The sequence below is a fragment of the Sarcophilus harrisii genome, chromosome 6 (assembly GCF_902635505.1).
Source record: "Sarcophilus harrisii chromosome 6, mSarHar1.11, whole genome shotgun sequence".
In the NCBI taxonomy this organism is placed as follows: domain Eukaryota; kingdom Metazoa; phylum Chordata; class Mammalia; order Dasyuromorphia; family Dasyuridae; genus Sarcophilus; species Sarcophilus harrisii.
The window spans coordinates 182,115,477-182,130,736 of record NC_045431.1 but is presented as its reverse complement, the minus strand read 5'-3'; the positions used below and the strand labels follow the sequence as shown (position 1 = coordinate 182,130,736).

The window sequence follows — 15,260 nt, the reverse complement described above, 5'->3', positions numbered from 1 at the left end:
CAATGGGCCAGGACATAGATATTTTACAAGTGAATAATAAAATTTGACATTTAAGTTCACTTAAAAAAAGTTTGATGATTTAGAGAAAGATAGTAACAGTTACCTCATCCAGTCTTTCAGTTTGCTTCTCAGCAATCCTGTGCAGTGATTTTTATCCCCATTTCTAGAGGAAGAGATTGCCTTATAAAGAAAATACTCACGAGGGAGTGAGGAATCAGTGCCTATGATAACTAAGTTATAGAAGATTAGCAGCTCCCCTGCATTGTGATTTCCACTTGAAGGAAGAGAATATTGCCTTTGCTGTTTGCTGCCCATGTGCCTTTGGACCTAAAACTCATATTTTAAAAAAAAATTAATAGTAATTTATTTTTCCAAATATGGGCAAAGAAAGTTTTCGATATTCATCTGCAAAATTTTGTTTTCCAAATGTTTCTCCCTCTTTTCCTCAACTCCCCATTTCTCCAAGACAGAAGGCAATTCAGTATAGGTTAAATGTGTAATTCTTCTAAACATATTTTCATATTCATCAAGAAAAATCAGATCAAAAGGGGAAAAACATGAGAAAGAAAAAACAAACAAACAGCAATAGCAAAGGTGAAAATACTATGCTTTGGTCTACATTCAGTCTAGTTCTCTCTCTGGATGCAAATGGCACTTTCCATCACAAATCTATTGGCATTGCCTTGAATTACCTCATTATTGAAAAGAAAAAACAACTCGTATTTTCATTGAGAATCCATATGGTCTTTACTACAGGAAGTGAGAGATTCACTTTGCTAGATACTTATTCCACCCAAGTGAGCAGTTTATGTGTAGATCAAGCATTATATACATAATAGAACATCTAGCATTAAACCCTCTTTAAAAAAAAATTTAATTTATTTTGTATCCTTAAGGATTAACAGAGTTCCTGATATGAAGGAAGCATTTTACAAATGCTTATTCAATGTTTGACTGATTTTTCATTTAACAAGCATTTAGTTTCTCTCCTGTCCTCCCCATCTCCCAAATTAAAGAAAAAGAAAAACAAACCCCCCACCAATAAATATGCATAGAATCCTCTTATTGAAGTTTTTCATGGAGTTTCATCAAAATGGTTAGAATTAATTATTATGATTTCCCTTCCTCCAGTCTCTTACCGCTCTTAGCCCATAGTCTACATTGCTGCCAGAGTAATTTTCCTTAATTGCAGATCTACCCACATGACTCACTTATTTCAGCCCCAGTGGCTAAGATAAAATATCAACTCTTGTGTTTAGTTTCTAAAGCCCAGTACAACCTAGCCCCTTCCTATCTATCTCTCCAGGTTCCTTGGACATTATTTTATGTCCTGTCTTTGTGATCCAATTTTTCTTTTTGCCCCTCATATATGATACTCTCTTATCTGACTGCAATTGCACTGTGCATCCCCCTTCCCCAGAATGCACTCCTTCCTTCCCTCTATCTCCCTACATTTCTTTAAGACTTGACTGAAGTTTGGCTTCTGCAAGAAGATCTGAAGATCCTTTGAATAGTTAATGCCTTCCCTGTAAAAATAACAACCTTCTATTTAACTACTTTTTTTCCAAGTTTTATTTTAATTTAATTTAATTTTTAATACACATTTCTTTATGAATCACATTGGAAGAGAAAAATCAGAACAAAAGGGGAAAACCACAGGAGAGAGAGAAAAAAAACACAGAAAACAGAAGTGAACATAGCATGTGTTTTTTGTATATATTTCTGTTAATTCACTTTATGCTGTGAAATTTATATATTTAGCTATTTCTTCAATTAGAATGTAAGTTTCTTCCAGAGAAAGTAGCATGTTCACATCTGGTTTAAAATGTACAACTTCTTGTTGTACATTGCAAGGATAAAAGGACTGAGAGACCTTTTTTTCCAGTATAGATTATTCATGTTCTCTCTCTCTCTCTCTCTCTCTCTCTCTCTCTGTCTCACTGTCTCACACACACACCCTTCCTTCCATCCATCCGGCAGTTAGGGTTAAATGACTTGCCCAGAGTCACACAGCCAGTAAAATAAAGTGTCTGATGTCAGATTTGAACGCAGTCTTCCTAACAGCAGATCTGGTGCCCTATTCACTGTGCCATTTAACTACCCTGACTATTCTAAATCTCAATCAGTTTAGATTTGATTCAGAGTGTTTGGGAGTATGTGAGGCAGTCATCTCATACTTTCATATAAACTCACCTGTCTGTATATTTGGTTTATGTCAAGGCTTTTAAAAAAAAGAAAAGAAAAAGTCCATTTCTTCAAATTGTCTGGCCTAGCAAGTTTGAACTACTCTGACATCTAATGAATTAAATATAATTGACCATTTTCATTTTTTCCCTAAGATGCTGACCAGTACAAATATGGTAAGAACCGTGTAGAAGCAGATGCCAAGAGGCTGCAGACCAAAGAAGAGGACTTGCTAAGGAAGAAGGAAACTCTACGAAACCGTCTGGCTCAGCTCCGAAAAGAAAGAAAAGATCTTAGGGCAGCCATTGAAGTGAATGCTGGTATGAAAAAATCAGTTTGATTAGTCTTAGAATACGGTTAGAATTTCTGGCCCCCTCCCTGTTACATTTTTTTAAAATTTAAAATATCTAAAGCCAACAAGATTTTCTTCTCATAAAGATGGTGGATGATATTCAGTAGAATGAATTCAGCAAAGGGTAAATCAGTGCGGTGATGTGTTATCTATTAGTTTAATTTACAAGCATGATGATAATTATTCATACTCATGTATTTGCAAAAACAAAATTTAGATACTGGCAAATAGGAAGTTTTCGATTTTTTCTTGCTTCCTTGCCCTAGAAGATGGTTTCTATCATCTTAATATCTTTAATATCAAAATAATTGGTACCAAAATTTATGAGTTGGGGAAGGAGAAATCAGTATAGGACTGAGGAGCTAGGGAAGTCTTTAGAATGAGGGTGAGGGTAGGGATTTGAGGATGAGTATTTGAACTTCAGACTTGATTTGCCTGTTATTGGGCTGGCATGACTGGTACCCATTACAGTATCAAAGAAATTGCTCAAGAATGATACTAAGGAAGATATAGAATTTCTTCTCTGCTTTTTTTTAGTTGTACTGATAATAGGAATGGTAGAAAACCTCAAATGACATTTATCATAAGCTTAGTTTGTATAAGACACTGAGTTAGGGGCTAAGAGTGAAGTCTGATGGAGTAGTAAATAGAATGAAGTCAGGAAGCCTTGAGCTGAAATTAGACCTTAGATACTTCCTAGCTGTGTGACCCTAAGCAAGGTATGTCCCTTCTCTTAGTCTCAGTTTCCTCATCTGTAAAATGAGAATAGTTAAAATAACACTTATTTCCCAAGATCATAGTGAGTATCAAACAAGACAATAATTTTAAATGGGTTAGGAGTAACTACCATGTGGTAGATATCAAATAAATTCTTCTATTTTTAAATGACCCTATTTTCATGTGTTTATAATCTAAGGGTAGAGAAGGACATTTATATAAATAAGTGATGTGGGGGGAGGGAGGAGAGAAGATGAGTGTATAGGAAAATTCCAAATAAAGTGCTCTGAGATATTTGAAGACAAAGGGATAGCTCTCACATCATGGATGAGGGAAAGAAGTGGGGGAGATGCTCCCATTTTAGGATTTTTCTCCATAAAATAGGAATAATGTATTTAATTTCTAATTAATAATCACCTATCTCAAAGAGCTTTTATATGGAGCAAGAGAGAGTGATTCCTTATAGTCCCATACAAATGAGGGTTAGTGTTTGTTGAGCTCTTAAGGCAAGTGAGGTTACTGCTGAAGGCTCTGACAGGAACAAAAACAGAGGAACTAGAATATCTGAAATTAACAGACATCATTGAGGAGAACTGGGCAAATGAAGGAAAATACCAGTATAAATCTAAATATGTAATTAGATATCATAAATCTAGAACTGGAGGGGTCCCTATTTCCTTCTGGCAAACTATACTTCCTTATAGTTTGAGTACTAAAGTCCCAGAATTGTGTAGGTAGAAAGGGGGCTGTATTTTTACAGGAGTCATTTTAGAAAAGAGAAAACTAGAACACAGAGAAACGGAATGACTTGGTTATTGTTTGGTAATTTCAATCATTTCTGGCTTTTTATGACACCCTTTGGAGTTTTCTTAGCAAAGATACTGAAGTGGTTTGCCATTGCTTTCTCCAGCTCATTTTACAGATGAGGAAACTGAGATTCAGGGATAAGTGATGTGTCCAGGATCACACAGCTGGCAAGGCCTTCTTGATTTCAGATCAGTAACTTTAACTACTTAACTACTAACTGCCTCTGTCCAAAATTAGACTCCTAGTTAATGTCAAGGTGAGAACTCAGAACTCTTTCTTCTTTCTTCTAGTCTAATGATCTTTTCACTGCATCAAGCTGACTATGTCTAAAAATCAGGACTTTGCTCTAAAACTTAATAAGTGTGAAGTTGAAACAGACTTGGTCACTTTCTTAAATAGAGAAGCTTTTTTTTTTTTTCTTAATTCACCTCTGGACCTGGTTTGGGAAGTCATTTTCCTTTTGATTCTGAAAATCTTTTCCTGAGATTGAAAGAATCTTTTTTCTTGGGGTTCTAGGCAGGAAGACCCAAGTTATTCTAGAAGATAAACTGAAAAAGCTGGAGGAGGAGTGTAAACAGAAGGAGACAGAGCGTGTCAATCTGGAGTTGGAACTCACAGAGGTCAAAGAAAGCTTGAAGAAGGCCTTGGCAGGGGGGATCACCCTGGGCCTAGCAATTGAGCCCAAATCTGGAACCTCCAGTCCCCAGGTAAGGTCTCTTGGTCCTTACAAACAGCAATTATTGAGGTTATAGTTAGAAAACAGCAGTGTCAGTGACGATTATTTTTATCACAATTGTTGTGTTGTTAATATTAATTATAATTAGCAATTATATATTATCATAGAATTATATTTTTGGAGCTGCAAGGATCTTAAAAATCGTCTCATTCAGCCTCCTACTTGTGAGGAAAATGAGCCAAAATTTGCTCATCATCACACAATTAGTAAGTGCCTGAGGCAAGATTTGAACTCAGATCCTCAGATTCCAAAGCCCCCTTTTCACTGTTGTCATGCCCTTTATCTCAGTGAAATAATACTTGTTGTTTTTGCTATTTGAATAATGTCACAGTTTTATAGCATATATGCCTAGATAGTTGGGTTTTTTTAACCTCTTATGAGACTGGTTCTAGATTTAGAGTCAAATCTGAGTTAATAAGAGAAAAAAGTATCAAGAGTAATTTATGAAAGCTAAAAAATCATTCACTCTTCTTCATGTAGGCCTACATGAGGTCATGGGCATCTTCTAGTAGCTTTTCATGTTGGGTTTCCATGTGGGTCTTTTAAAGAAAGCTTGACTGTCAATTTTCCCGAATCTCTCCTCTGTCATTTTTTCTTCTTCTAGTGAAGGAAATGAAAGCCAAAATGAAAACCACAAGGTTGCCATTTTGATGGATAGCATTAAGATATGTTGGCAAGTTTTCTTCTCACTCGCAAACATTTCATTAGTTCTTCCTTTTGGATTTCTTATCCTTTTTTTCCCTTTGCCTTTTGATCACTATCACTGCCTCTAGCCTTTGCCATAATCAGTCCCTGTGGATAATGGGGCTTCTTGAGAAAAGCTGCTAATAAAATTATAACTGACCACCATTGGGTCAATATGGCCAGGACAAAGCAGTTCTAGAGCATTAGAGACTTACTTATCACCTATTGGTGCCTCTCTTTCCCATATATTTTTTTTAACCTTGTAATCATATGCATTGTGATTGTATAGTGTAATCTTAGCAGGGTGTCATGGATCAAAGTAATAGATTTGGATTCAGAAGATCTGGATATGAATCCTTGTTGTCTAACTATTTCCAAGTCACTTTAACCCTCTGATCCTCAGTTTCCTCATTTGTACAGTGAAGGGTTAATCTAAATGATCTCTAATCTCTCTTTGAGCTCTGAATCTTAGGATAATACATGTGATTTAGCATCAATTTACTGACTTGTTTAGTTGACATTTTTGCCTGGTTAAACATGTGGAGAGAAGGAGAGGGTTTGGGGTGGGGATGACTTTTCCACCACCAGAATACTACTATAACTAATCATGGTTTAAAGAAACTCTGGGTAATAAATGAAAATAAGCATATCCATATGTCAATGAGTTCTTGGAGGAACTTAGAGGTATCTGGTTTAATGATGATTAGAATACTCTTCTGCCAAAGAACTTTTTAGAGTCCCTGGCCTGTGCTTAAATAAATATTCCTCTAGGAATAATAAATAAAAAGAAATATTTTTAGAGTTTAAACCTTTGATTCTTAGGAGATCTCATTTGGGAAAACTTAAGATCATGACTACTTTCTACAGAGGGATTAATTAATTACTTGTGTTGGGTAGGGTAGAGAGAATTGGTAACAGGTATTCATGGTGGCCATGGCCTAAAAGATATATTTTGTCATGGCTCACTTTTGAGTTTATCACTCACAAATACCTTTGAATATAGGTATATATTTCTGTGAATTGTGGATAGAAGGATGAACAGGCAGATTATATTCTAAATACATCCTTCATAGATACAAGACCAGTAAAGATGACTGAATTCTATGAAAGATGTTCAAGTGTGGGATAGTTGAAAAATTTCTGAATAGCCAAGGTTTTGGATCCTGGATCTGCTACTTGCTGTTTAAGTTATCTTGGACAAGTCACTCTTTGGATTTCTTTTTTCCCTATCTGTAAAGCAAGGATATTGAATTAAGTATTCTCCAACTTCACTTCCAGCTCACATTTCTATGCTCTGTTATTGGATTCTCCACAATTGTTACTCCTAGTTATCATTGTTCTTAATTGCTTCTTTAAGTTGATTTCCCTCCTAGCATTACATAGACAAAAAGGAAAATATATGAAAGTAGAAAGAATTCTAGCAATGACGTAGATTATTATTTTTATTTTTTTCATAGTGCCATAAAATTTTGAGATGAAAATGTCTTTAGAGAACATTTAGTCCAGGTCCCTCATTGTTAATGGGGAGAATAAGGTTGGAAGAGGAGGGAATTTGCTCAAAGTCATGCAGGCAGTCAGGTTTCAGGTTCAGTTCTGAACTTTCTTTCAATTGGATCATGGCTGCCTTCCAAGAGCCATTTTCTGCATTAAAAATAAAATGTGCTCTGGAAGAATATAAACCATCAGGAAACTGTGCCTCATGTGGGATTTTCATTCTCTGTGCTATCAGTCTCCAGTTTTTAGGCACCGAACTTTGGAAAACTCTCCCATCTCAAGTTGTGATACCAGCGACACTGAATGTTCAATGCCAGTGAACAGTGCAGCAGTTCTAAAACGACACCCTCCGACATCCGGAAACTCTCCTTGCCGAGGTCATGTCCTGAGGAAGGCAAAGGTGAGAGTCCTCTGGCTTTATCAGAACCATCAGAATTGGACAAAATAGAACCTTTCAGGTCCCCCCAGAGAATCTGAAAGAAAACATCAGGATTTGGTCACAGTCCCTGTCCTTTGAATTACCTGTAGACTTCCAGATGAATTAAGGGGGTTAGAGATTTTACACTCAAAGAATGACATAGATTTGAATTATGTATAAATAGTTATTTATCTATTTATGTTTATGTCTGTGAAGCTGGTAATATGAAAACATTAATCAAAAGGGCATGACATAGTGGGAGGAGAAATGAGAATCTGGATACTTGGGTTCTAGGCTTAGCTCTTTCTTCAACTAGCTCAGTATCTTTGGGCAGATTGAGCACTTCCTTTCTCTGAAATGATAAAACATTATTAATGTACTAGGTAAGACTCTAAATTTCTACTATTTTTGTCTTAAATTTTTTTTCAATTCATAAACATTTATTTTCTCTTCCTCTTACCTCCACCCTTCTCCCCATAAAGAAAAAAAAAACAATAAAATTCTTGCAGGAAATATACATAGCCAAGCAAAGGAAATTCCCTCATGGACCTTGTCAGAGTATTTGTGGCATGTTTCATCCCTGTTCCTCTAGAATAATGGTTGATCATTTTATTTTGTCTTTACTATGTCATTTCTATTGTTTGACTTGTTCTCCTGATTGTTTTAAACTTTATTCTATATCTAGATCTAGATTCATCCAAATTTTCTTAGGCTTCTCTGAAAGGGACTTCCATTACATTCATATGCCATAATTTGTTCAGCCATCCCTCAATGATGGGTACTCTGTTAGTTCTTTTTCTCTATAAAATATTACTTTAAATATTTTTGTATAGATGGATCCTTCTCTTCTTTCATTGAATAGACCTAATAGAGTTACTTGAGCTAAAGTATTTAAAAACTTAGTGATGTTTTGGGAATGCTTCCAAATTTCTTTCGAGAATGACAAGGGTGATAAACAGCTCTACCAACAGTATAAAAATGAATCTATTTTCCCACAGACCCTCTAGCCTTTTTCATTTCCTTTTTTGTCAACTTTATCAATGCAATGGTATGAGATGAAACTTTGGAGTTGCTTTAATTTTCTTTTCTTTAATTATTAGTGATTTGGAACATTTTTTCATGTCTATTGAATGCTTGGATTTCTTTTTTAAGAACTGCCTATTTTCATATCCTTTCTACCACTTGTCAATGGAAAAATTGCTCTTTGTGAAATTTTGAATCACTTCCTAATTCCTTTCTAATCTTAGATGCATGTTTTATTTGTACAGAAACTTTAAAAAAGTTCATATAATCAAAATTATCCAGTCCTTTGGGATCTTTATTTGGTCATGAACTTCTCTTCATTCTCTGCATTCTACAGACTTGGAAGATAATTTCTTCTATCTTCCTCTATTTTGTTTATTTAAGTGAACTTTTATATATAAGTATATATCTATTTGGGACTGAGGTAGTATTAGATGTTTGTCTAAACCGAATTTCTGCCAGACTGCTTTCTACTTAATATATATTCAGCTAGGGAGTGGACTTAATAATATCTAAGGTCTTTTCCAGCAAAAAAGATTCTATGATGTAGTTGTGATATCTTCTTCTTTATCCCTTTCCCATCTAGGGGGAGGTCTTTGAGGAATATTTTAGATGATCTTTCCTTTTTACTATACCACATCCCTCTAAAAACTCTTACTTGCTTGTTTTAACATTATCTAAGTAGACCTTGCATTTGTTGTAATTTCCTGTTCACAGTGCTCAGGAGGAAGGGGAGGTACTATGTGAGACATTAGAAAAATCCTTGGTTCTTGAGGTATAGGTTCTGGGTTTACCCCTAACCCCCCGACCTCTCTACCTGGATCATTTATCCTCTGTAAACTTTTTAGATTCCTCATCTAAAAATGAAGTGTTTCCCCCTATTTCTGGATCTATGATCCTATGATTATCACCCCCATTTCATAGGTGGAAAAACTGATTCTCAAAGAGATGAAGTGAAGAAAAGAAAATATTATAACTTTTAAGCAATTTCTGTCTTTCTGTGCATCATCCCAGAAATCTAAAAGAACCATGCCACTCTAAGTTGAATAGAGAGTAGATGAATTTTTGCTTCTTAATTAATATAGTGCCACTTCTTTGGGGAAAAAAATGTGTTCAATTATAAGACTTGTTGCCTTAAATAGTTCTTTGGAGAGTAAGGAAAATACCTACAAAGGAGAAGCAAACTAAATGCAGTGACACCATTCATAAATTTCTATCCTAGCCCTTTCCCCATACCACTTCCTCATGTATTTCTTTCTCTGTATTTAGAAAAAAAAATCATGAGGTTATGTGGAGATAACCTATTCAACTGTGTGTGTGTGTGTGTGTGTGTGTGTGTGTAAGACAGACACAGAGAAAAGAATAGTGAGAGATTCAAGAGACAGAAGATTGAATGAGTAAGACTTGTTCAGTCTAAAAATACAGTAGTTATTTCTAGGTCTAATTCTAACATTAATTGGCCTGAGAGATCATTGACATGATCTATTCCATTTATGACATGGGCTAGTTTTCCCCACTTTAGGCAGCTTGTTGATGCCCTATTCTTAGAGATCGATCATATTGGGGCAAACAGAGTATATAATTACACACAGCTTAACCTTCTGTAGCTCAGAACTCTTGAGCTCAAGCAATCCACCAGCCTTAGCTTTTCCTGCAGCAGGAATTACAAGGAATAGTAGGAGTAGCCACTAATTATGTTAATAGCTTTTTTTATGACAGAAAAAATATGGAAGAAAAGAAAGGAAAGGAAAAGGATTAAAAAAAACTTCCCAATAGAATCATTTCCAGTTGATGTCAAAAGAAATAGTACAGAATGACAGTCATTGAAAACATACTTGCTCATGTAAAGCATGATACATATGATTATATTAGTGGTGAAATCAGATTAATTTAATTTGTTCCGATGAATGCCAGCCTTGGAGTTTTCACATCACTAACCCTATTAAACTCTCTAATTGATGTCATTATTTTTACTATTGAACAAACATAATTCACATGACAACCACTGGGGCCTATTCTGAATAGGCTGAATTTATGTATTTTCCTGAACAATGGAGTTGTTATTGGATAGAAATATGGGTGTTAACCACTGGCAAAATTCCTAGAGTCTAATGTGTTTCTTTGGAAAGTTCCCTGATCATTTTAGATATAAACAATCTCTGGAACATCTGGTATTCATAGTAGCCTGAAACTCTTCTTTCCAGATCATGTGCATTGTTAAGGGTATTAAAGAAATTAGAACTGATGCTCTTATCTTCAACTGCACTCCGCAAAAATCTTCACCTGGCATATTTTGTGGTTCCTCTAATATTTAGTAAGGCATATAAAATTCTAGTGAATTGTGACATTTGGCTGAGATAGATGTTTAGAAGTAGACTATGCTATGACACAGTCCTTGTTATTGATAGCAAAGGAAAAAAAGCTTTTGTGGTATTCCTTTTAGATTTCATTTTTTGCCAAGGCAATTTTTGATTCAAAGAAAACTACAGAAACCGAGGTGGGTTCACTGTTGTGACTTCAATTCTTGAAAGACTGACTTCAGCCAGTAAAGCAAAGCACTCCTAAAAGTGTCCATTTCCTTGGTCACCATCACACTAGACTTCTGAGGGTTTATGAAGTCATATTCTTATTTTTGTATATGTCATATCCCTGTGATAAGTTGTAAGCCCCTTGGAAAAAAGGACTCTTATTTTTCATATCTGTAGCACCCAATCCTTGCACAGTATCGCAAATAAGCTCAATAAATGTCTATCAAGTCAATGAATTTTCAGTCATACTTTATGTTGAAAGAATTGAATGAGGTCTTAGAATTCCAAAGCTAGAAGGAAACTTAGATGAGGTATTCTGATCCAACACTGTTATTTTACAGCTCAGAGAAGAGAAATAACTTCCCCATACTCCCATTTCATGACTAGTAAATGTCTCTCACCCATATAAAATTCTCACTGAAACTCAAACTGAAAAGGCTCACAGAACCATAGATTCTCACAGTTCTAAGGGACTGAAGCTCTGGTATTATACTTAGGCTTTTTGATATCATGGAAGGCATCCCTGATTTAGAATGGGAAGATCTGGGTGAGAGTCATGACTCTGACATTTTGCAGCTTTATGGCTTTGGATAGGTAACTAATTCTTTTTCAGCTTCAGTTTTTTTCATATATAAAATGGAGCTAGTAACATTTGCTTTGCCTACCTCACAGGATTGTTGTGAGGATAAAGAAATAATGTATATAAAATGTTATATACATATATCTATATCTTTATGTGTAATATAATGCATATTATATATAAAGTATACTGATAATTGTATATGTAATGTATATTATGTGTAAATATATTGTATATAATATATACTTATATAATGCACATGCAATACTGTACATTGTATACAGTAATATATTAATATATAATGTTATATAGAATATAATGTATAACAGTGTATATTATATAATATATATAAAATATATTAATAACTGCAGAATCACAGTGTCAGAACTGGAGGGGAACTTATCCAATTACCCTATTCTTTAGATGAGATCAAGAAGTAAAATCATATAATTTAAAGTTAAGACATTGGAGAATATTAATCTCCCTATGACCACTACCATTCCCTCCTTCATTTCAGGAACATGTCCACCCATTAAGTGGAAAAGCTGATTCTGAGCCAAGTTCTTTGACACCAGGTCTATTGCTCTATCACACAGCTTTACCTCCCACTATTAATAGTAGTTGAATAAAAATCTGGAACATAGAAGGGACTTTAAATCAGAATGTCTAGTAGTATTAAATGGTCTACAATTCTCATACTTATGTTGTATGATAGTTAAGGTTAGGAGTGAAAGGGACTTTTTTGGAGGGGACAGAGAAGGGTAGGGGGAGTTTTTACATTTTGGTTTATGTCATGCTAGAGATGCTGGCCCACAGAAATCTAGATCCTAGGAAAGAAGCTGTGTCATATTCTTTTTCATCAGTGACAGGTGCAATAGAAACCAGTCAACCAATTAAGATCACTTGATTTGGGACCAAAAGACTTGTAGTTACATTTTGGCTTTGCTACTTTTTAACTATAGGATCATAGCCAAGTCTCTTAATCTTTTGGGCCTCTTTTCAATCTTTCCAGTTACCTTCCATCTTTGAATACTTTGGTCCTCTCAATCTGATTCTTACCAGTCATATAGGATATTCAATTGAGATACTACTGATCCTTCACAAAGCCTTGTTTCATCTCCCAATTACAAGGGATCTTTGTCCCTTGTCATCCCTATCTAGGTTATTGCTACTACATTTTATTTTCACGAAACCTTGCCCAGATCCCCTTAATCTAAATACTTTCTCTCAGAGATTATTCCTCAATTTTATGCTAGACAGATTAGGTTTATATATGGTGTTTACCTGTTGTCTCCCCTATTGGATTGTGGGCTTTCTGAGGACATTTTGTATTGTTTTGTCATTATTTGTATCTCAGAGCTTAGCCCTAATGTCTGGCATATAGTAAGTATTTAACAAATGTAGTAGACAAGATGACCGTTTCTGTTATACCTCCTACTCCCATGTTAAAATATAAATTTATAAATTCTGGAAATTTCTGCATATCCCCAGAGCTTAGCACATAGTCTCAAAAACAATAGATATTTAATAGATGTCAATGGATGTAATTGAATTAATATAAGACCATGTTTATAGGCCTTAAGTGTTAGTTGAACCAGTGAATTTTATGATTTGAATCAGAATTCTGATCACAGTGACTAATTTCTGCTCCAAAGGACTGATGATGAACCATTTATAGAAGTTCTTTTTATAGAAGTTATAAACAAATGGTTTGGAATGAGATTATAGCATATCTCAATGGGGAGATCCCCATTGACCAGACATGGTCAATGTTGGTTTGTTTTCTGTCAATAGTACTTCTAAAAGTGAATATTCTGCTGATAGTAGGAAATGACATTGATATTTTTAAAATATGTACTCATAAAGAATGGCTGAACAAATTGGAGTGTATGGTTGTAAAGAAATACTATTTTGCTGAAAGTAGTAGTAAGCAGGGTGATTTCAGAAAAACCTGGAAAGATTTACATGAACTGATACAAGGATATGAGCAGAGCCAGAAAATTATATACAATGATAGCAACATTGTTCAATGATCAACTGTGAGAGACTTAACTATTCTCAACAATAGAATGATCTAAGACAATTCTGAAGGTTCTATAGTGGAAAATGAAACAAATGATGGAATCCAAATACAAATCAAAGCATAATATCATTTTGTTTGTATTTTTGTCTATTTTCTTTCACAAGATTAATGTGGAAATATGATTTGCATAACTGCACATATATAATCCTCATCAAATTACTTGCCTTCTTAGTGATTGTGAAGGTAAAAGAGTGTGAGAGAGAACTTGGAACTCAAAAGTTATAAAAAATGAAGGATAAAAATTGTTTTTGCATGTAATTGGGGAAATATAAAATTTTAAAATTGCATCCATAAAACATTAAAATAATTTAAACTATGGCTTACACTGGGTCTTACAAATAGTTGTCACTTAATAAATATGAACTGGATTAAATAAGTAGTCATAATTCTTGGAATAATGATCTCTGCCCAGGTCTTTTTGTTTATTTCACTCTTCTGTTTATTTTTCTAGGAATGGGAATTGAAAAATGGGACATAAATAGAATGGTGGAAAAAGTACACACCTTCTAGAAGGCCTTACCAACCAAGACTCAGATGAACAGGAGACTCAACTCTAAATATGACGTCAAGCAGTATAGCATCAGAGATTTTGTAATTCTGCTCAGGTGCCAGTAACTTGACTTTCGCTCCACTTGTATCTTTCTACTGTATATGGTGCCCTTTTAAAAATAATTATTTACTTATGAAACTCATTTCCAAGTTTGTTAAAAGAAGAAGACAAAAAAAATCACACACACACACACACACACAAAGTATCCTTGGGAAGAAAAAAAAGAACAACAATAATTTACAGAAAAGGAGCAAAAGAATTGTAATGGAAAAGGTTATGTCTTTTAAACTAATTAAATAATGACTTTTAAACTGCCTTGGCTCAAATTGAACCGGATCACAGGAGTGAAGCTGGATGGGCTCCAGGCAAAATTCTTGGATTGGTATCTGGGGGAGTTTTATAGTAGGACTTCCACAGGTGCGGATGGCTCTAGGTTTGGGCAGAGCCAGGATCTGATCCATCATGGATGATCTTATTTGAAAAAGAGCGTCAGGAAGCATGTTGATCAATGTGATAGGACTGCTGGCATGAGCTGAATGTCTGGTTCAGGAGATCCCTCTCTTCCCCCTTCCCCACCCTTATCATGCCCTTTCCCTCTAGTCATTAGAGATTTTGGAATGAAATAACTGTGATGTGAAACAATTCTTCCTCTCTTTCCTATTTTTTCCCCACCTTTGGACAGATGCTTTTCTCACTGGGACATGAAAAGCTGCCATTTTTAGCTGCATTTTTTTTTTTTTTTAAATAATGTTTCTCTTTATTGTGTATTGTATATGTGTGTGTTTTTCTAAAAGCACTTGGCATCTTCAGAGATCTTTTGTATCATAGTTTGTATTTTGTACTGCTTTTGAAAGGCAGCAAAGTGCTATTAATTCTTTGATTCATTAGTTTGACCTCCTCTGCCCCACCCCCATATTCCTTTTCCCTCTCCCTCCTGTCTCTCAAATCTTTATCTTTTCCATATTCCCTTTCTCCAAGAGCTTGTCACTAGGAGTGATTCTGACAGAAGAGAAGCAAGTTTGATTTACTACCTGATGAAGTTGCAAATGTCACAGCTTATCAGCCCTGATGGATTTGGTTGGATCAATCTTTTGATGAGTTCTG

At 35.0% G+C, this 15,260-nt stretch overlaps 1 protein-coding gene across 4 annotated transcripts in view; it reads left to right on the top strand.

Annotated features, from left to right (window-relative positions):
* AFAP1 (actin filament associated protein 1) overlaps window positions 1-14,626 on the top strand; it is a 222,814-nt gene extending 208,188 nt beyond the window's left edge. For all 4 annotated transcript variants that reach the window (XM_003773408.3, XM_031941769.1, XM_031941768.1 and 1 more), the window contains 4 exons: window positions 2,340-2,504; window positions 4,577-4,767; window positions 7,210-7,374; window positions 14,058-14,626. In XM_003773408.3, the coding sequence (XP_003773456.1) occupies window positions 2,340-2,504; window positions 4,577-4,767; window positions 7,210-7,374; window positions 14,058-14,084 (548 nt within the window). In that variant the 3' untranslated portion in view covers window positions 14,085-14,626. The remainder of the gene's footprint in view (window positions 1-2,339; window positions 2,505-4,576; window positions 4,768-7,209; window positions 7,375-14,057) is intronic.
* Window positions 14,627-15,260: the final 634 nt, after the last annotated feature.